Source organism: Polyergus mexicanus, unplaced genomic scaffold (assembly GCF_030449975.1).
Source record: "Polyergus mexicanus isolate NDT 795.1 unplaced genomic scaffold, iyPolMexi1.0 SCAF_1, whole genome shotgun sequence".
Classification (NCBI taxonomy): Eukaryota; Metazoa; Arthropoda; class Insecta; order Hymenoptera; family Formicidae; genus Polyergus; species Polyergus mexicanus.
The window spans coordinates 3,189,615-3,213,383 of NW_027223321.1; the positions used below are offsets into that span (position 1 = coordinate 3,189,615).

Consider the following 23,769-nt stretch of genomic DNA (forward strand, 5'->3'; position numbering starts at 1 on the left):
AGCGAGCAGCGGACTCGCGGATGCTTTTTCGCCTTCCTCTCTACTTTTTCTCGCGATATCGGTCCGTTCCCGCCACGCAACGCTACGTTTTTGCCGCGTGTCGATCGGAATTATTGTCGGAGAAAAGATGCGCGATCGAGACGGGAAGATTCCGCATTTTTTAAAAGCCTTCGCGACGCGTACGAATTCACGCGTCATTAATAATATCGCGACGGTCGAATGCTCGATTCCCGCCGTCCATCTATGTATCTCGTCGTCATTGATCGATGGGCTCGTTGCGCGCCAACTTCAGTCGCCTTCGTCTCACTTTGTCTTTCCCGAGACGTCCTCCCGCTTCGTAAGAAACTTTTAAATTAAATTGTCGACCAACGGCTACCATTAGCGATTCAATTTCCCTCGGACAGGATCTATCTTTGAAGGTATTTTATATTAAGGTAAAGATGTAGATTATCACGGGAGAGATTAGAGCGATCGTCGTCAAATCGTTTGAATTTTTCGTCGCGCTATGCGAATCGCTCGAGAGCGGTTAGATTCGAATTAGATTCGTTCATTGTAAAGTAACACGACCGTACATATACATTATTTTCCTTTCACGATTTGTTCGCGATATTAATAGAAAACGCAGTTTTGTTCGCGATGTCCTTAAGCGTCACGATCTTTTTACGTAATCGGCGCGCGCGCACGAGAGAAAGAGAGAGAGAGAGAGAGAGACGATGTCATCGCGAGCGAGCGAGAGGGCCCGTTTCGAGTCGTCGCCGTTGTGTTACTTGAAACAACAATCACACGGCCTTTCTGGACTAGACGAGCCGAGCGAAAGAGCGGAGGCAAGGTCTAGGTTGGCAGGCATTCAAGGTCGCGTACATAGAGAGAGCGCGAAGCCCGGATCTATCCCCGCCCCACATTTCTAACGCCCTTCGCTCCTCGCTATTTCATCGTCTCACTCTCTCTGTCTCTTTCTTCGAGAATAGAGACCCTCTCTTCTCTCTCTCTCTCTCTCTTTATCTCCTTCACTCGCTCCGTCTACCGCGACCGTTCTCCAACCCGCTCGCGAGCCGCGACCCGCGCCGCGTGTGCAACATCGATTTAACCATAAAAATTCCTCGCGCTCGACTCTATCACTCGGCTATTATTTCCCTGCTTGCCCGGGCCGCCGACGTGGAGAGCAACATGACGCGGCGCGTTCCGCTCCCGGAATTCTCTGCTCTGTAAATGCGTGGCGAAGGAAGGCCTCGGGGGCCGTATGTTACACCGCGCGCGCACATTGTATACGATCTGCTTGCGCATATGTGAGATCTGTATCTGTATTTGTATCTACGAAGAGCGTGGAGAAGAAAAGACAGAGAGAGAGAGAGAGAGAGAGAGAGAGAAAGAGAGTCGTGCTTTGTGTGTGTATGTATCGGGTTTTCATAAGGAAACGAACGGAAGCGAGACGAATAAGATACTAGCTCTCCGTCGAGAGGCGACAGCTGATTCTCGCGCTCGCTCGTTCGTTCGCTCACTCGTTGCGAGGATGAAAGGGCGTATCGGCTATTAGATCCCGTTACTTACCACTACATCGACGAGGCATTAGCGGCATTAGTCTTGTTCTACTCTCTTTCTGCTGCATACACATCGTTCAATTCTACGCGCCTAGGAGATTTTCAAAATTTATATTTCAGATAATTATGTATTAGAGAAGACACGCGCGATATATAAATGTATAAGATATAGAAGAGATAAAAATTTTAAATGTTTAGAGAAATGTGACATTTTTTGTTTATCTTTAAAGAGAAAATTTTTAACGAGTAATATGTGTGTTTGTGATTACATTACACGAAAAAATTATTTTTCGCAATATCATTAATTTTATGAATATTTCATCTAGTTTCGTTTGATTTGCCTCTAACAACTATAAAAGATTATCTTTATAATATTAATAGAAAAAAATATTACAAGATATATAAATAACAATAATATTAATGTCCAAAATGTCCAGAGAGTCCAGAGAGTCAGACATTCACGAATACGTATGGGTCATAAACTCGTCGCCGTTTTCTGTATAAAGAATTGTACAGTTAATTTAAAACTCAAAACTCTTTTTTTCTCTTTTACATTCTGGTCCAGCCGCGACTTAACAGAGCCCAAGAGAGTCTGTGTGTGTGCGCTGCGTCTTTTTCGCTGTGAACCCGGAAACGCTTTGCCTATGCGAAGAAGCGATGCTGAACCTACAGAGCGCTATATAACTACGGTAGCCTGGCACTGGATTCTAAATTCAATTCCGTTGACCTAGATTAGGTGCTACGTGACACGATGAGAGTTCGCAGTTGACTCTCTTCCCTCGTCCTTTCTGTCCTTCTCTTGCTTTCACCAGGCTTTCTCTCGCACGCTCTCTCGAATAAACGCCTAGTAAATTCGTAGTTTCTTGATATACAAGAGTAAATTAAAGAGAAATTATTTATTATTAATAACAAGCATATATGTATATATATATATATATATTTTATTTTAATTATTTAATCTTTCCAAAAGTTATTTTATAAAATTCCAAGAAGAAAAATATGCGCGTCGAGATAAATGAATGAGAGAGAATTTAAGGTCTTTTCAAATATTCAGAGAGCTGAATTGCGTTTTAACTGGCGTTTTTATCATCTATTGAGGAAGAAGAGAAAGAGGAAGATAGAAAAGAGAAAGAGAGAGAGAGAAAAAGAGGAGAACCGTACGGTTTTTTTGTAACGTCTAAATGGTCGAGAGGGATTTCTTCTCTCGGAACCATCATTGTCGTCATCGTCGAGGGTATCGCGACGATGAAAAAAGATGGAGGGAAAGCGGCGCCGAGTTAGCGAGAGATCGATGAATAATTTTGGAGCAGTGGACGGGCGGAAAAGCCATCGATTGAAATTTTCATCAGCCTTTCGCGCGCGCCCGCTCGATTATTTATTCACGGAATAACGAACGGCCACGACGAACGAGCGAGCGAGCGGAGCAACGAGGGGGTCGGGAGATAAAAGGCGATGTCTAGATTCGTTTGAGACATTACCGGTCGTTTACACACCTTCGCCGTGAAACTTTAAAACGCATTTAAACCTCGGCAAGCTCGGACAAGAATCGAAAGTCGGGAGAAAAGAGAACAAATCCGTCGAGTTGGCCGTGCGAGGATCATTCTGATAAACACGCTTTCATCTTTAATTCTCGTAGAAAAACACTCTACATTTGGGCGCGCGCGAAATATATTTAATAATTAAGATAAAGAGGAAGATTTGTGTGCGGTTGATGTTAATTCACATCTTTTCGCCGTGTCATATTTACTATATTTGAATATTATCTCGATATTTCGATATGAGCGAGTGTCGAAGAAGGCCTGAAATTTATGCGGCAAAGCGCGAGTCCGTGGAAGGTCATCTCATTTTATATGCGCTTTTGAACGGCGAAATCACTCGGTCTTTACATACATATACGGGATTCGTTTTTGGCGAACAGTTTCGAGATTCTTTCGTAGGAGCGAGAGAGGAGCTGCGACCGGTCGCGAGATCCTGCCGACGAACGGTTTTGCGCAATCCCTGGCCTTCCCGTCCTCCTTTCCAGCAAATAGCTATCCGACAAGAAACTTCCAACTCCGGATGTTGCGAGCGTATGGCGATACGAATATTATATCTATCCATATCGCGGCTAAATAACAGTTTCTATCAAAGTAACAGATTAAATCCAGAGATTCTGGAAACTAGAATCTTGCGAAACTAGGATCTTCAAAGAATGATCTCGCGTTAATGATGCCAACAATTTAATTAACAAAAAATAGATAAGAAATTTCAATATTTTCCGTATAAATCTTTAATAATCTTGAAAAACTTGTCAGGTATTTTTTAAATTGCATGACATTTTTTCTCTGAAAAAAAAAAATCGATTATTTTACATTAATTTATATAATTTATTTTTAATTTATATAGTCTATTTTTCAAAAGATTTGAATACGTTATATAAAAACCTTAAATATCGCATCGCGCTTAGGGCCCTCAAAATTCTGAGCTCGTCATCGACCCTGTGCCCTTAAAGGCCAATGATGTCGGTCAAGCTCTCCGTTCGTGCAAGCGACAAGCACTCACCGTGTGCGGCGAAGATCTTTGTCGGTGTAGGGGTCATACACGTGGACGAGCACACACATATACATACACATATACACGCTCCGCACGCGGTAACCTTCCTCACTATATCTAGTCCTGTCCCTCGGCTCGCTATAACCGAGCCGAGAACGTTTCCGGGGTAGGCGGAGGGCGTCGGTCGGAACCGGCTGAAAATAAGGAGTTGTGGAGGGTGAGGTGTGGGTACACGTGTCGCGATGGGGTGATTCGAGAGCGAGACAGACGCCGGTTGCCTCAGATCCATCTCTCTCGCGCGCACGAGCGTGGGAGGGAATGGCGGATAAGGGAGAAGGAGATGAGCCGGGGTGAATCCCGCTCGTGGGTGCGCGGCTGGTCAGGTCAGGGATGGAGCTACAAGTGGTGATAAACGAGGCCGAATCCTCGTTATTACCCATTGGGGAAGAGACTCCGGGAATTCCTGCGGAATTCTGAACGCATCGACTACTTGCCGCGCCGTTTTTCCACCTCGCCGATCCCGATCGAACTTGTTGTACTTTCTCTCTTTCCCTACATAGTCACGTTACGTATCTTTTATTCGCATAGGGGTAGTCACATTCCTTGCTAATTTTATCGGAATAATCAGCGGTTGTATACATATTTCCCTATATTAACCCCGCAGGCGAATCGAGGGATTGTAAAAGCGGAATTCGCACTTTCCGATGAGATTGTAGAATGGCTTTTATCATGCAATATTCTTGCTTGTTTTAATTACCGCATTGCGTTCTTGCATCGATTATGAAATAAAATGTTTAAGCTGTGGAAAAAGAAAACATGCAATTAAAAAGTAAATTAAATTAAGTATTTATCTTATTGTTATTTCTGTGATGCGAATTTTTCTTTTACAAGTTTCTTTTACAAAATTTTATCTTTTGGAAGTGAAGCATTTATTAAAAAAATTAAAAAGTAATATATATAACATATTTTTGTTTGAATCGTGAAAGATATTTAAAAAATTCTAAAATTTGTCTTGGTATTTTTGACATTTCAGGAAGCACGCTGGCTTTCTCTCAGAAAATCTTTGATGTTCCAAAAATATCTACGATTAATTTTTTGATGCGGATATCAACAACGGAGCTGTTAACGGAGTCCTGGACTTTTTCAACGGTGATCTTTTTGTAAGTAATAAAGGCGGCTGAATGCCAAGTAGAATTAAATGATGATTATTAGTAACAGACTTTTCTTCATGAATAACGAATGGTATGAATAATTGATAAATCACACGGTGGACGACTTGATGAATGGAGTGTATAAAAGTTCAAATGAAGTAAAAGACTTTCCGTTTGGTGCTTTTGCTTTTTTCTCTCTCGTTTGATCATTTTATAAATATTTCACCATCATCCCTTTTCGATAATGTAAAAGCTCATAAAAATGCAACGTCTATTAAGCTTTTAACTTTTCCTGGAAAGTTGTTATACAGATGAACACGAGAGAAATGTTAGCGAGATTAATCTTTTTAACTTTGCATAAAATCACACACCGAAGAAGCGTTACCAACCTCAAGTCACACGCTGTTTATATACAATTCGCCCGTTACAGGGTTAAACCTGCTAAGATATTTTGCACGATATTATCTTGATAGCTTGCGCAAGTCTATCGATGTTTTCGCGATATTATTCCTGTGCTTGTGTCCTTCTCTTTCATATTTCTTTAAATTGCATCTCTCTTTAACCGTAATCTTTCATGCAGTCATTTTCTTTTCTTTTCTGTTCGAGCTGACGCTCGTTTTAAACTGCAAAATTATTCCACAAGACTTGCGTGTAACGCGCATATGACATTATTTATCGACCGTTCAGTTGGTAGCACCCGAGATGAGGGGAAAGAGAAGGAAAGTTTATCATATAATGAACAAGTGTATTCAAACTACATTCAAACACATATAACGATATTTACATTTTCCTATTAAAAGTTGTTTTTTTTTATTTTTTCCGTATAATAGGATTTCGATTCATTTGTACTTAAATTTAATAGCATTAATTTAAAACACTTGTTTTTATTTTCTATACGCAATTAAAGATAACATATCATACAATTTTTAATATTCCTTAATTATTTAGACGAATTAATTTTAAGATCCTTTATTTTTCATCGTGTATTTTCGTGTATTCTCAGTTTTTTTAAATATTTTAATTCGAACATTGGGAATATTGTACTTTGGTACATTGCTGGACAATGATTTGTTCCGTTTTCTTGTGAGGTGAAGAAATCATTGTCGGACAGTGTACATATTGTCGTAAATCAGGAAGCGTTCCATATAATATTCTTTTACCTCGCTGCTTTGGATGTTTCGAAAGTACGAACGATAGAAAAAGAAAGACGTGAAAGTTTGGTCGAACGGCAACAAATAAACAAAAGTTATGCGGAGGAAAGAAAATGTTTGGTGAAAAGGATGGCATAAAGAGAAAGGCACAGCCGTCATTGCCATTATTGACGATGTCGTCGTGCGGGTGCCACGTATAATAGGTATCGTCGCGAAACTGGATACAAATGTCGCGTTGAAGTACGAGAATCGAAGACGAGAAATCGTGGGGCTTCGAGTTGGCGTGGAAACTCGATGAATCGGGAAAAGGAATGGTAGAGGATGAGTAGCTAAGAATATGCACGTGACAGCGTGGAAAAGTGAGGAAAGAGAGATGATGCAGAAACAAAAAAGAAAGAGAGAGAGAGAGAGAGAGAACAAGAGGCAAAGGATAAGTATGCGTGCAAGAGAGAAAAGGACGTAACTATTGATTACGCTAACTTTGTCTTTATCGTTTCGTATCTCAATCTTCGGGTTAGCTCTTCGTCAGGTCTCCGGCAATCAAAAGAGCCGACATTCGCTATCCGGAGTAGAGACGGATCTGCCTGTGAAGAGCCGGGAAGTCGCAATAAAATTGACATTGAAAAAGAAAAGAGATGGAGTCGTTAATTTCCTCTCTAGTTTCCTTGCTTGGCCACGCGTTCTCTCTCTATCTCTCTTTCTTTTTCTCTTTTCCTGTCATCCTTTAGGGGTGCATATTGCAAACTGACTCTCGAGCCCGTTTCGCGCTGTTCTCTCCTGTCATTCTCGCGCCGGAAACGACATTACACACTCCATTTTAAAGACCGCTGTACAATGACTCTCGAAATTGAAAAACGTCGAACAAACGTGGCGAGGATTCGTAGAATCTATTGTTCAAATGCGTCGCAAATAATGCTTGATTCCATGCGGATTGAAAGAAAATGAAAGAGTTAAATTTATTAAGTAATATTGCATTATTAAGTGATATATTTTTTGTATATGGAGTATAAATATTGTTTATTTTTGCTATTAAATATCGCGCGATGAGTTGAATATGTTTAATAATAGAAGAAATAGAAATAGGAGAATTAAATTTGTTAAGTAATATTGCATTATCAAGTAATATATCTTCTTTGTGTATGGAGTATAAATCTATTATTCCCGCTATTAAATATTGCGCGATAGTGAATTGAATATTTTTAACAGTAGAAGATTGATATAATGATGCACGTCCTTCGTTCACATCATATTAAATAAAAATTGTTTCATCTAATGGACTTAACTTATAGAGTGATGTTTATCTCAGAAATATTAATCATTACACGACATAAAGTTGTCGCGTTTAAAATAAGAAGCTGGCTATATACCATGCTGCTATTCACGTTTGCAGTTCGTTATTCGTGAAAACATCTCGACTCTCAGTCCCAAGTATTCGCTGTTAATTAATGGCACCCGATTTACCAAATTAGAAAGAACTCGGCAAGAAAGCGTCTACGTCTAGATGATTACAATCATCTGCTGGAAAAAAAAAAACAGAAAATTGATGTTACTGGCGAGTAAAGCATGATAGTCAAAATCTGAATTTGTATCGCGGTTAACTATAAAATTGCAACTTCAAAAACCTTACATTTATCATAATTAGATAATCGAGTAGCTTGTACGTCGCCTCTTTGAATTATTCTATTTATATTTAGAATGCTCAGTCTTTCTCTTTGAGAGCTTGCGATTGTCTAGCCAGAAGAAGATTCCACGCTTTCCGGCAATTCCGTCATTATATTTACGGTATACACACCAGAAGGCCAATATTTGTGTTCATTTGGATAGCGAATAGGGTAATCAGTGAATGTTTGCGAGCCCTTCCGAAATTCATTAGCGTGCGCTTTTCGCGTGCCCCGGGATGAATGGAGAACACTACCGCATTTGACGACGGACATACGGGGTTGCGGGCGTGCGATTTTCACCGCGGTCGAGCAAGAATAAGCGGCGGTGAGCGAGTGTGCCAATTTCCGGGAGAAGTCCCTTAAGAACCCGCGCTCCCGCAGAGTAAATGACATAGGAACGAGAAGGAATTGGATCGTGTAATTCCGGTAGGAAACGAGGTCAAAGATGACCCGCTGCCACGACGACGTCGAGCGTGATTCTCCGTCGTCATCGACGAACAGAACGAAACGATCATTATGCGAACTTTGGACGACTCGCGTAATTCAGTTACGCGATTCGAAATCGCGGGTTATTCTCGGCAAGCCGATGGTAAACGGATGTTAAACTCGGATGGCAGATGTAAAATGGGAGCGCGCGCGATATCGATTACGCTTCCACCTTTGTTCTCGTTTGGCGTTCGCCGAAATTGTCACGCGCTCGCTCAATTCATATATATGTGTACACGCCAAACTATTCTTTGACGCGGTGTTGCATTTTTGTTATGGCTTCTCTAACAAAGCGGCCGCAGCAGTTTACAATGCGCTCGTGCACGCGATTCCTCCTCGAACGCGTGTACCCGTGTTGTTTCGAATTGCCGCGGGCGAAGGCGGAAATCGAGAGGGTGCAACGACAGTTTTATACAGAGAACGAATCACGGCTGCATAAATTCATCGCGAAATTTCGCAATTTCGTGTTGGCCGACCAGTTAGCAAACCGACGGGAACAAATCGATGCCCTCTGGGCCCAACAACGACAAATTAATATAGCTCCCGTCAGACTGCATCGATGATATGCAACAAATTAATGAAATGATTATTGTGTGGACCGATATTATTAGATGCATGCACGAAAAAAAATTCTTTCCTCTCCATTTCTGAAATTCACATGCGGAATTAATTTTGCAAGAAATTATATCATGCTTATTAAATTCTCTGCATCTAAATGTGAAGTTTAATTTTATAGGGAGAGGGAAAAATTATGTCTATTAATTTAATCTTAAACTTTATACACATTCCAGATATTAATGCGAAATAAAGTCTCGCGATATCTCAAGTTTCTAACTATTTCGGATCTCTATTTTCTTATTTATATCCTTTTTTTTATGTTTTTCTACAAATATATTGAAGAAATATAATTGAAAAGAAAAAGAATATGAAAATCTGCTATGTATAAAACTTCTTTTGGTATCGGTTGATAATTCGATCAAATATGTGAGATAGCGATTCGTTGTCGCGGAGGATGCATTGAGAATGCCTGAATTTTTTTTTAATATTCTGCGCCTGTTGCGGGGATTCATTTGTTTAACCGGACCACTCGAATAAAATCGCCAGTTCATTGTTCATCGTCAGGAGAGTCTGGTCCTATTTTACGTTACGCCTCGATGACGGTATCGACAACGACGCGGAGAACCCGGCGGCGACGCGATCTCGAGAGGAGACTACTAGTAGGTGTCGGGACTTTCATTTTTCAGTTTTTTCCCATGCAGGTCGTGCGACCTGTTTTTTTTTTCTTTTTTTCTTTCTTTTTATCGTTCTCGTCGTCGTCGGAGCTTCCCAGGTAGCAGCGAACCGTACTGTTGTCGGCGGGTTGGCTCGCGGAATCACATGACGGTCGCAAAAAAAGATAGGAGGAGCGGAAGGAGAGAAAGAGAGAACACACTTTGTTTAGAGCGAAGGATACGAACGTGACGATTAACTGAAAAACTCGTGTTCAATTTACGAAAGCTCAGTTTACCCTCTCGCTACCTTTATGGCAGTAACCTTCCTTCGATATACAAAGTGCTTCGAGTAATCACAGTTCCCTCTTCAGGTACTTGTCATTATTTTGACAATTGATTATTATATTATTCCTTATATTCTGAATCTTTTCACATAACTGTACGCGCCTTTTTTTTTATTAATAATAAGCCTTAACGATGAATTGTCACATTTTTCTGGCTTGAATTTCAAGAATCGCAGATTTTGCGTATCATACTTTTTCAAAATATTTGATCCTCTAAATTTATAGAACTGCTAAATTTTTTCAAAACTTTTATTTCCTCGAGATGCTTTAATACATATTCGTTGCTACGTTCAGAGTTAAACGAAATCAGAGTAAAGCGAAAACCACTTTGACGTGAATCACCCTGTACTCGCCTTTCTCTCTCTTTCATCCACTCTCTCGTTCCTGATGCCCTCTCGTCTTTTTACCTTCCGCATGCGTACCCTCCGCTACTTCCGTCCTGGTTTATACGTACTTATAAGCTGCTAAGCTTCTAAGCTTGCACTTGACGGTTGGTACGTAGTTGGTACTCGGTCGCCGCATGGAAAAGCTTGCGAAGTTTATTAAAGCTCGACTCTCCCGACGGCCAAACGCGAAAGATTTCATCTGAATATAGTATACTATCAGCTTGTGTGCCGTTTAAGCCGACTCGCTTCCTCCTCCGTTGATAGTCATCCTCTTTTCTTTGGCCGTACTGTGCGGTTTCTTTCTCCTTCCGGCGGCTTGCCGATGTAGTAACCCGACCACTTAGCGATCTCATTGCGTATGCATTTTAAATAAGACATCCGGACAACACGGATCTTCCCTTTTACTAAGAGATTTAGTCGCGCTCCTATCTAGTCGCGTTTGTCGCGAAACGAAGAAACCATCCAACTCCTGTAGTTGAAGTTTTTACAATTAGAAAACTGTTTATCACTTTAATTTTATTTAATTTTCATTTTTAATTTTGTTTGTGTAAAATAATCGGCAAATAAAAATTTTTTCTAACAGACTTTACAGAATTGTTGTCGATACTAGTTGATGAAACAAATTTAAGTGTTTTGCCAAATATTATAATATTTATTGCACAAATGAGAATTTTTGTTTCTCCGTTGAAATTTTAATCTTTAAAGAGTTTATCTTATATCTCTTTTTAAATAAATTAGATTTATCTCGAATCTTTATTTTTTAAAGATTCGCGAATGTAATAATAAAGATTAATTCTATAAATATTCTCTTTTATTTCAATTATATTTTTTTCTATATATATATATATTTTAATTTTAGATTATATAATATTAATATTATTTCACTAAATTAGAACATTTTAAATGATATTTTATTTACAACTTTTATTTTTTGAGAACTTTCATCCTAAGTCAATAGGCTCGCAAATGTGAGCGATAGGCACGCGAAGGGTGTTTAATCGCCTATAGCTAGAAGCGGCTACGATGATAATATTAATGTTCTGTAATATTAAGGTAAGTCAGAGAGAGAGAGAGAGAGAGAGAGAGAGAGAGAGGGAGTTGTTGCCATGCCTTGTTAATGTCAGCCATGCCGTTAGACACGTCGCCGCTGTGGCTCCGCCACAATGACAACGATGATGATGAAAATGCAACAGCGATAAGATGATACTATATACGGTTTAATTAAAATAACGTCAACAAGAGCGCGCGATGCTCTCTCTTGCGTGACTATTTCTGAAATAGTACTTTGGTGACGTAGAAACGGGGGTTGGGAATAGCAGGAAATTGGCAACCGACTAGTTACTGTAAAACGAAGGAGTGACATTAAGTTTTGTAATACCATTACATACGTAAGGTAAGTCTTGAAACTTCGGGATAATTTAGGTGCGCTCCGGCGTATAATCTCGTTTAATTTTCGTCTATAGATTTTTCATTACAAATGATTATAAAGAGCCGTCTACTAAAATTAAGATAATATCAACATAAAAAGTTACATGTCTTTCGATACAGATCTTTAAGGTTTATAGGAAAGATTTATATCTTTTTGATCAGATGGAACAAATGGATGGATGAATCTGCATTTTTTCTTGAAGCAGATAATTTCAGAGATCTCTTTGAACTCTGAGAAATATTGGTACTCTGAGATATCCACCGCCTTTCCACAATCGTATTTGAGAGCGCAACAAGCGCAAAAATGTTTGATGTTGAAAGTACATTCACCCGTTCGTTATATAATGTGCTAAGTTGTCTGCTGGTAAGTTAATTTATTGCAAAGATGGTGGATGGAGTGGCTCGAAGCACAAAGCGTCTCAAGATAACGGAATTACACTCGAAATTGACGATGCATTACGCTAGAAAGGGCTAAAACGTGTATCGAATTTACTTTCACAATATTGTATCGCGCGGCTGATCTTTATAGGATTATTATATAGTCTGTTCCCGCGAGATGAATAAACTTATTCGCGAGGCAACAATTGCTGACGAATAAAACAAATTTGTCACTGATTTGTCGAAAATTATCAAGAACTGCTGCATCGAGGAAAGAATTAACGCAAAATTGATCGTAACGTCCGTTACAATCAATTAAATTCTCGTGCAACGATACGACCGCGTTATAGAATCGATTTATCGATCGCTCCTCGGAGAATGCTTCGACGCGGAATTATCCTTCGCACCCTTTACGGCCGCGGACATACCGGGAACTCGAAGACGTAAACTTCCGGCAGATTTTGGCGACGTTCCCGACGGTCGGTGCAAGATATGCGGCTGCGAGTGCGATGTCCCAACCCGGGTATCGAGAGCACGACGCGGTTCGACAAAGATAAACGGCGCGTACCAAACGGCGGAGACCGAGGAAGCTCGGCTGAGACGGCGAGCAGGAACGGGCAGAAGATGAGAGAGATACGATGCGCGTGAACGCGAAAGGGAGACAGATAGCGGACAAAGAGCAACGGGGGAGAGTGGGGGTGAAAGTTTGAGGAAGGACGAGAGTGTTGCGTGTTCGGCGGGGGTGCGAAGAGGAATAGCCAGCGATCGTGTGCAGGTGCACAGGAGAGGATCCGCGTACGGGCGGGTGAGTTGTGCGTACCAATCGGCGGATGCAGAGTACGGTCCGCAGGCACGCAGGAGGAGGCGAAAACCGGGCACAGCCCCAGGAGCGCGGCGGTGGCTTCCGCCATACGGGGCAAAACCGCCCCACGGTGGACCCGGGAAGCGGCGCGCGTCTGGTTGCGCTGGGTGGCGGGTTGCACTGTCGGGTGGCGCGCGAAAAGGGGGTTCAACTCGACTCGATGTGCCAACGAGCGCAATAAAGAGAATGAGAGAGAGAGAGAGGAAAAGAGGCGAGAAGGTGAGAGGGATCGCGGGGATGGCGAGGTGGAGGACACGTCGGTCAGGGGAAGGGGAGGAAGGCGAACGCGAAGGGAGTGCGGGAGGGAAAGCTAGAGAGCGGCAAGGGTGGTGGTGGTAGCGGCGGCGACGACGACGGCGGCAGCAGCGGTCCTCGGGTGGTGCCGGTAAAGCAACGGAGGGTAAACGGAGGGAAGGCAGCGCAGCGGTGGCGGCGGTGGCGGCGGCGAACATAAAATCCCTCGCACATGCCTGGTGCATTCATTAGGGGGGATGTGCCCGTGCAGCGTACACGTCGACCTGCATCCACGTCACCCTCTCTCTCGGTGCCACCCCTGGCCTCAGTCGCGCTCCGCGGCCAACTTAGTGCACACGCCACTCCGTTGATCCTCCCTAGCTGACTCACTCGCGCTGCTATTCGCTGCGCCGTAACCGTCTTCCGTCGTCGACGTTACATCCTCGAGTTTCCGCATAAGATTTCGAGTTTGCTGTGATACGCGCGCACCGTCATAACGTGTGTCACACGCGTCGTCGCTGAATTTCGATCTTACTGATTACGAATTTGCGCCTCGCGCCAACGGTAGACGATGACCGAGACGAGCTGAAAGGACTTGGCGCGCAAGCCGATACGTACGGGTACGAGTGCGAGTTGATAATCCGAGTGCGCGAAAGTAAACACGCATCGTACACGCCGCGACAGACTTTCGGTGCAACGAGAATCCGCGAAGGCCCGCGGCCACTTCCGGAAGCGGGAGCGGAAGAGGGCTTTCCTCGTCGTCCTGGTGGAAGATCGCCGACGGAAGATCGTCCATCTCGTCTTCAGGAGCCCAGCGTCCGAAGAGGATCACGTAGGACAACGACACGGCTCTACGCGCCGCCGAAGGCTGCGGAAGGCCGACGGGATTTCATGTTCACGAATTTCAATAAACCAGGTAACGATGCGCCCGAGACTCGCCGGCGACGGAAAGTCAAGCCGCATGGAATTGGCGCGTCGACGTTTTGCAATCCTCGTTGCTGTGGCGGGACGCGCCGCATCGCATTTTCGCTGCGATCGGAAAAGGGCGGGAACGCCACTGGGAGGGGATTTATCGATCGCGCGATCGATGGCACGCGCGTTTCCGCCGCCCGACTTTTCCTACGGGGGTGAAAAAACGGACGGAGGGTCAGGAGGGTCGTGCGTCACGACGTCCCATCGACGTCGCTTCGAAATTGCTCGCCGCAATGTGCTCTGTCACTTGGGCTCGTTTCCTACTCGCTATCTTGGAGATTACGAATTACAGCGGAAAATAAATTTGCATGGACGAGAAGCGGTGTACCGTAATACGGGCTTTCATCCACGCTGTAGTAAATAAGTAGAATCAATCGCGAATTGAGCGGAAAATTCGGCGGGGCACAATCCGAGAGAAGTGTCGTTGACGGGAAAAGTAACGGGAAATCATGCCGGGGAAAGTGTCGCGTATCTTTATATTCGCGAGACGTCGATAGAGGAGCGGTCGTAAATATGATTGAATGTTAATCTTGTAATGTAATACTTGACAACACGCTTCATCAAACCATGTTGTTTATCAGCTCGGCATCGAGTCAAATACAAGCGAACTCGTTAGCGGGAAAAATGCGCAGTAACGTATGCGATTTCGCGCTGGCTTCGAGAGCTGGGCAGGTGCAAGGATGCAATTATTCACGGTGGGACAGCATGGTCGGATTCGAATTTCCATATTTTCGCTATTCGTTTGCACGAGTATTATTACTGCGCCTGCAGTAAAAGATGCATGGTATTTCCGATGAAATATATCGCACTTTCAAGAAACGTGCCTTCCAAGGCACTAAGGTCTTATCTTGGCTTGCTTCTTTCTCGTTCGAGCCAGAACGATTTTGATAAAATAGAATTTTGCATGGCGATAGGATACAACGTCGAAAAAATTTAATATCTGAAACATAAAGTTTATTTCTGCATATTCGACGCTTTAGATAATCCGTGAAATATATTGCTTCCTTGAGAAACTTGTCTTAAAAATAGATCTTATTTTATCTTTCTTTTTATACAAAAGGAGAAATTTTAGTAAAAGAATAATTTCTTTAGAAAATTGATTTATAAAACAAAATTTTACTTATTGTGTAAATAATCTACGAAAAAGAAAAATAACATTTCTGAAAAATATTTATCCTCGAAAAATACTTGAACGCACAATATTTTTTTACATAAAAGTAGAGAGAGAATTTTGATATAATAATTACAGATAGATATTGGACGAAACATTGGCTGAACCTTAATGTGAATTACAGGCGCTAATGCTTCTATTTGAACGATGTCGATTAGCATCGCTTTTTTGACGGAAAATACAATATTTGACGATCCGGGCCGCAGGAAATATTGCCATTGATTTCAATTAATTTCTGCGCGAAGATAGTCATATGATTCATAGCGCGTTAATTACGAATGGGGGCGGCTGTTACGAATGTTAACTAATTTCAGCTTCGCATTTCAGCCGCATTTGGCCGTATTTTTTCCGCGCATCGTAACAGTGGCGGCTATGTCCCTCATACACACACCATACGCATGGTTAATGCCGCCTCTCTACGTCAAGCTTAATTTTTAATCTGCCGCCTAGCACCGTGTCGTGAAATAATTCGCCGCTTATTATGCAAATTTAATCGCGCGTTTATCGCGAGGCGCACTAATCGCAGATAACTTTCCCGCTTAACTTCACCGTCGCGATTCGTTTTACTTCTTTTTATTTTCCGGCGTAACAAAGAACGTCCGAGCCGCTTTGTTTTCCCGGCAGCAGATACGCCCGCGTTTAATCCCCTCTGCGATCCTTCTCGACGTAATCATTGTGTCGTTGCCGTCCTTATAATCGTCATCTAGGTGGTTGCGCGCGACATTTATGTTCGGACACCAACTCAAATTACGGCTCTTACTGTCAACAATTAGCATCCATTCAATTACTGATCAGACGTCCCTCTTTCGACACGCGGCAAATTAAAATAGAAAAAAAATAAATTCTTCTCATTTTACTTACGCTCTTGCAAGGTGTCTGAACATAAAGATGTCAGAAAAATCACTCGGAGATTCTGGGGTGCGATTCGAAGAATAGATACTTTTGCAAGAAAACGAGCTGAATTTCCATGGTTCCGAGAGACAGATACTCCCGAATGATCTTAATTCTCCAAAGTTTTCCGAGTCCCATCATCTTCGCGAGGATGGTTACTCGGGACGTCTCAAAGCGTTTCTATTATTCGGATCGCTCTGCTCTAGTCTCTCGAGTCATTTGGAGGGATATTTTGGAACGTGGACCTCTCGAATACGTTTCTCCGCTTCGTCGTATACTTGCTAAAAAGTCACAGCGTATTTGACGTAAGGGCAATGTCGTAACGACATTGTACGTCCATGGCGTGCCGCCTGCTTACAAAAAAAAAAAAAAAAAACCCGGTTTCGTTTGAAGATTTCGTGCTTCAAAAGCGCACGCCCTTCCTGTCCGCTTCTTCGTCCCGCGAATGTATTGTAATCGGGGAAAATGCATACCCGAATGTGCAGCGGCGCGTCCTTTATCGGCGCGAGAGCGTTCTATATAGAGCTTTTCCGAATGTTTCCACGTTATCGCTTGCGTCATGGACTCGAACTTCCAATTCCTAATCGATCCGAGGCGCCAGGCGGGAATCCCGCAGAAATAGAAATGCTGTCGTCTCTTCGACTCTTTGCGCGTTTATGTCGACGGAGATACAAAAAGAGAGAGAGAGAGAAAGAGAGAAAAAGAGTCGAGTAGTTTCTATTTTTCTACGCTCATTGCTCAAAGCGAAAGTCTATTTTTTTACGTCTCGTAAACTGTACTTTGCTCAAGAAAAAGCCTGAGAAACTCGGTTAAATAATTCATATATATAAAACGGGAATTCACGCTCGCGTGCAGCGCGTGAAGATCTACGCGCCGAAGATGAACTTCGGGCAACATCCTGAAGATAAAGCGCGCCGCAACCTTATGCCGAAAGCGGCGTTTTTCCGACCCGCGCGGCCGCGCTGCAGCTGCGGGAAATGCATCGATCGCCGATGCATTTCGTCGGCTCCAACGTGACGCTTCCGGCGTCAAAGGGCCAAGGTCGACCACGCTTAATCGCGTGGACGGTCGCGGCGATGACCGCCGACATCTTGCTGACACGCAGGATACACAGGTCTGTTTCCCAAGAAATAAAAAATATTTTTGTTAATTTTTGCGGAAGGGGATCATTCTCTGACAAGAATATTAAGCTTGTTAAATGCATGGAATTAATTATATAATATCGATACATTTAGATTTTAGATGCATTCATAAATTGCATATAGTGAGGGGGATAAGAAAAAGCAATCTTTTCTTTTTGTGTTAACGTTTTTCAATCAATTCGAACAAGATATTAAGTAAAGATTATTTTGAGGAGTTCTTCAAATCTCTCGATGATTTATTCATAGACAAATAACTTTTTCTATCCTGCGTTGGTTATCAGAAAATGTGAACGAGATGGCACTCGTCTTTTCTCGAATATCATCTCGGTGAGTAGCTCGTTAGAGGGTGGATTTGCTTAACGAAGAAGCGCGTGGCGTGGTAGAACTAATTACGTAATCCTTATTAAAGTTCGTACGTTGTTATTAAGACAGGCCAGACTGAATCTTTGTATATCAGGATTCTTAACACGTGCATTTAGTTTAATAAATGCGGAGAGAGAGAGAGTAACTTTGTGACGTGTAATTAAACAGTCTTTCATAATCGGGTTTATTACCAGGCTAATTACTTGCAGTTGGATTGATTTACGCGTATTGAAATAGATTTTGAAATCTAAATTCTTTTATAATAATAGCTATGATTAAATAATATCTGATAGAAGAACTATAATTAGAGATGTAAATCTTGGGAAATATCAAAATTTTGTAGAATCATACTGAAATGCCGAAATTCTCTTTTAACTTTCAAAGTTGCACAACAAAATGTTTTTTCCACTATTTTTTTTCGATCCCTTCGTTAACTGACTATCGATGAAAATAGATAGACGTTTTCACCAACATAATATTGACATGTATTAGTTTACATTGTTACTCGCGAGAGAAGCTAATATATAGTTCTGTGTATATACACAGCGTATATACAATATGTATTCGTCTGATATCCCAGGAGCTCTTTAAACGTGATATTATTCAGTGTCTTTTGAACCCCGAACGAATAAACAGGTATGTAGCTTCAGCGCGTTTCGCGTTCCACGATTAATATCTATATAATGTCTTATTTAAGGGAAAACAGGAAATCGCGATATGAAATTGGGTACAATTAGAATATGTCCGTGATTGCGAAATGAATCCTGTTCGTATGTCAGATCAGCTTCCAACTATTTGGAAATGGAACGTAAAAACGCGAGATTTAATTTAAATGACAGATATTGCGTCGTACATTGCAACAAAATTTTATCGCGAACGCGATTAATTAGGTATTTTTCAAACTATTTTAAATAACGATATTATTATATATATATAAAAAGATGATACGGAAATATTGAATTTCCCATTTACATCGCGTTTATCGTATCATCGTTTTGACATATGACCATTTTATTTTATTTATCGCATTTCTATCTTTGAGCGAGATATACTCGTGAGTCATAATTTTCAGCGATGCCGATGAAAGCGCGGATTAAATCTGTTAACAACCGTTCAAAGCTTGTAAATCCGCGTTGGAAATCTCGGTTGAGGAGATTTTCCAATTTTCCCCGTTGCCTATTGATTTCGCGCGGGTAACACGATTATCGTTTGTGGAAAAGGGGAAAGGGAGGGAGAAGGATAGTATCAAATTAATATCAGAAACTCCGCGATTTGCGCAAATTGCCGTTTATTATACTGTTAAATGAAGCTAGAGGATCCGATTTGTGCATCGCGATTTTCCGTCAAATGGAAAAGGCTCTTTCGTGAAATTTTCTCTTTAATGTATCGGGTACTGTTCACGACTGAGTATATAGCTCTTTCAGTAGCTATGACGACGTCGAGTAGAAAACTGGAGGGAAAACGCGGTCGTGGAATGCGCGCGTACGATTTTTCTCGCGCTGTTAAGCTCCACGCTTAAACAAATGGATGAATCTGTGAGAATTTTCTTTTTACGCGTTGTATGTGTCGGCAACTGATATTTACGCGAGTTGTACTCTCGGATTTAATCCGCATTTTCAATCGCTGTTTGCACAAACGTTCGTAGAATCTCACACATTGGCAAGAAAGACGAGGGATAAAATAATAGCACTAAACTTTTTTTTTTAATGCGTTAACATCTTATATAAAGCATCCTTCTTCGTATACACATATCGTAAGATGCACAAGTAGGTAAGAAATCATAAAATGTGTTGTGAAAATATTATAAAGAACTATTAGTTTATTTTTTTTTTTTTTTTTTGTAAATATGTAGTGAGAAAAATATACATCGGGTAATAAAATTGTATTGACATTCTTTAATTGATAATTTGCTATTTCTCCTCCATAGACATATTAAATTCCATAATTAGCAACATGAAGAAATGCAAATATATCACATTCATATTTTTTATAATGATCCAAAATATATTTACTCAATTATTTTTAAATTAATTTTATATTTTTTTCTGTCTAATCAAATTTACATAAAAAAAAATAAATAAAAACATTTAAAAATAATAAATTGTTAGTTTTTTATTCACATTAATATCAGATTTTATTAAGCGAAGAATATAATATACTTTTCTTTAGATTGAGTATCAAGTTTGTTGAAAAAAAGCATGTCAATCACAAGTATGTAAAAAAGAAAAATTTTTCTACATATAGGGATTAAATATATTTTAATATACTATCTCTAATTTTTTTTTTTAAACTAAGTTTTACAACGAATGTATGCTTTAAAATGAGTGATCTCGACTAGATGAATGGATGAAATTAAATTATTATATCGAGGGAACCGCTCGAAAGTGATTTTACGTGACTACGAAAGCATGGTTTATCTTTATATGATAATTATCATAACAAAACATCAATAAGATAAGAATATTTATCTTAATGCATTTACATAAGGTGCCGAGTAAATCAGCTGTTTATCTATTCATTATTTTTGCAGAATTATTCATTTTTCAATAATTGTCGTATATAATCAGCATTTGATAAATATTTTGCACATTATGAATTTATAAATAAATAATAAATGGATAGAAGTGGGATCTTTAATTTTTGCCATTAAAATTTAAGACCAAATTGTATGGTTTAATATTTTTTAACAAAAAATACTAAATACATTATATATATCTCCGATTATTTTAAAGTTTTTGATAGATAAGGATTTAATATTTCAAATTCCAACGCGTTTTTGTAAAAATCGATTAATTGTAATAAGCATTAAAAATATTTAACAGAGATGTAACGCGCGCGATGTAATCGACGGCGTGTTTAAATCGAGCGCCTTGCGCGCCATATATCGCGTACAGTCGTACTTAGGGAAGCGTGCATTATTCGGAAAATAAGAACGCCGGCATCACAGATCGATATGGCGGTGAACGAGGCGCGAATTGTCCGTATTCCGACGCGATACACTCGACCGGGATATATCGCGTAATCGTGCACGTCGCAGTTGCAGCATCTCGCACGCAATCTGACAGAAGACGCGACGCGTTGCCTTAACCGCGTTTGAATCCGAGCGCCCTTCGCGCCATTCCCCCGCGGCAGATGCACGAAGGTCAAAAGTATTTTAAAAATAAGGCCGTAGGCATTGGCAGATTGGTATGGCAGTGGACGTTAAGGGTCGGGTGGCGTTGTAATGGCAAAAAGTTTGCGAGAGGTGAGTAATCGACGCGTGCACGTTAGGTAGAGGCGTTATTTCGTGAACGGTGCGCGATGCACGGCGCGTAACCTGCGTGAGATCGGCGTAAATAAAGCATTGCTCCGTAGATAGTACGAGTGGTTAGAAATCGGGCATCAACAAATCGAGTTTTCGCGAGGAGGCTCGTGGAGGCTAGACGAGCACGGCCGACAATGGCGCCCAAGCCTCGCGAATATTGACATTGCCAAAAACATTATCTCCGAATATATCGGATTATTATCGTATATGTGGGTGGCACGTACTGCGTCGCAATTAGTGAGATCTAACCTCGCGGTGATCCCCATGTCGCGGCTTATCGCGTAGAAATCCGTCGCGATTTAATTTGATCGGGCGATAAGGTTATGCTAAAAAATGTTTTCTGCACGTATAGTAGCGCGGCGTGAACCCTGAAGGGTTTTACAGTTATACTGCAATGTGGCACATTTGCAGAAGCACGGAGGACGTTGTGCGCGGGTTTAGAATCGCGATTTAATCTGCTGGGAGATATTGTCAGGACGATAGGAAAGTGTGCGTGGAGAAAGTGTGTGAGTTAGCGATTTAAGGGTTAGGGAGGCATTCAGTTAGCCAGGGTTTGAGTATAGGTTTTTATGTAGACAATTCAGGGCAACTAGTTTGGTTGTAGGGTCGGGATTGGAGATAGACAAGATGGACCAGCAGTATTGTCTACGGTGGAACAATCATCCAGCCAACCTCACAGACGTCCTGAGCTCACTGCTTGCTAGAGAGGCACTTTGTGACGTAACCCTGGCCTGTGTTGGAGAGACATTCAAGGCGCACCAGACCATACTATCCGCATGCAGTCCATATTTTGAGAGCATTTTCATACAAAACACCCATCCCCATCCAATTATATTCCTGAAAGATGTCAATGATACGGAGATGAAGGCATTGCTGCACTTTATGTATAAGGGCGAAGTTAACGTTAGTCAGCATCTGCTACCGATGTTCCTTAAAACAGCAGAGGCATTGCAGATTAGAGGCCTCACTGATAATAGTGTAAATAACAAGACGGAGGAAAAGAGCCCGTCACCAGAGCCAGAAACACAAACTGGAGTCAGACATACCGATTCGCCTAATCTCCAGTCTCATCCTGAGAAAAGGAAAAGAAAGCATTCAGGCAGCTACGATGTTTCCCTTTCTGGCCCACCTAGCGAGAGATTCTTATCCGATTCTCAGGTATGTAAATATATATTATCTTTTGTAACTGTATTTTGAAATAGACATCTTACTTTTTATTTTTTATTCTTTCTGAGATGCACTTTTATTATAATATCACGTATCATTATGCACGTATCATTTTTCGTATTTTAAAGCTCAATTAAGAAAAATCAGAAATGAACAATATATGGTATATTTTTCTTTTAAGTTTATCCAAAGGTGTAATCTTTTCAGAAATATTTATTATTAGAATGTTTTTTATTAGAATGTAGATTAAATATAAATTTTATTTTATTCCTCGTTACATTTCTTCGCAACAGCATTAGATATTATGCTATATTTTTATTTGTTAACTGCATAAATTTTGTGTTAGTATTTTTATTAAAATTTTTGCTTTTGAAATTAAATAATATACGCTAAAAATTTTCACATGAATACTATTTTTCTGAATAAATTTATGTAAATGTTGGTTTCCGTTTATGTATCAGTAAACATATGTTACTGCTTAAAGATCTGCTTAATTGTGGTCTCATACATTATTATCAATGAACATTATATGTATGTGTGTGTGATTGCACAGCTTTCCAAATAACTTTACTTGTAGCCTTGGAGAGTTTAGGCCGAAAGCTAATATCTGTTGTATTATTCATGAGACAGATATTACCATAAGGTGTTCCTATATATTTTGGTATAAAAATTTTATGTTCAAGATGAGATATAATTTATGTGCTCCAAAATATCAGGCATAATTTAACTACAAATATATAATGCGATAATATTTCTAGATGTTGTTTAACAAAAACTTGTCTCTATTATAATAAATCTATTTATTCTTTTTAGTCAACATAATTTATGAGTTTGTTCTTTTTTTAAGAAAAATTTTTTTTTATCAGATTTTTTTGTTGGAATGAGAGATATAGCATTTAGAATAAATTGAGAAAATTTGTAATTGTTTGTTTTCAGACATCGTCGCAGTGTAGTTACAAATCAAGTCCTCCTGTAATTCCAAAGTTAAATAACGCCCTAGGAGTTGAGATGGAAGATGGTGGTCGACCCATGTCCCCTGCTTCACAACCACAGGCTTCTATAAAACAAGAGGTGGATCATCACTTACCGGACTTCCATGACAATATTTCCCTCCCTGTAAGTAATCTTTTATGTTTATGCATTTCACGTTTTCATTTTAGTTATTCCTTTTTACATATCTTGCATCTATGTAGTTTTAAACAAGTGTATTAACCTTCCAGCAAATATATACATATTTGATAATATAAAATAATAACTCCAAAAATTTAAAATTTTTCATGGTTTGCATGTCATTGTATATAACAATATATGTGTATTTACTTTTTATTTTATTGATGTAAAGTGATTATAAATATTTCAAAAATTATTTACAATTATTGTTTATGCATTTGAAGGAA

The 23,769-nt window shown here is 40.5% G+C and overlaps 1 protein-coding gene across 11 annotated transcripts in view; it reads left to right on the forward strand.

Moving 5' to 3' along the window:
• The first annotated feature begins 355 nt into the window (after window positions 1–355).
• The window catches only part of LOC138931806 (protein tramtrack, beta isoform-like), a 72,098-nt gene continuing 48,684 nt past the window's right edge, over window positions 356–23,769 (forward strand). For 3 of the 11 annotated variants that reach the window (XM_070293032.1, XM_070293023.1, XM_070292988.1), the window contains exons 1-3: window positions 20,612–21,145; window positions 21,810–22,363; window positions 23,309–23,488. In XM_070293032.1, coding sequence (XP_070149133.1) covers window positions 21,034–21,145; window positions 21,810–22,363; window positions 23,309–23,488 — 846 coding nt within the window. In that variant the 5' untranslated portion in view covers window positions 20,612–21,033. The other 8 variants (XM_070292962.1, XM_070292954.1, XM_070292945.1 and 5 more) reach the window with 8 other exon arrangements.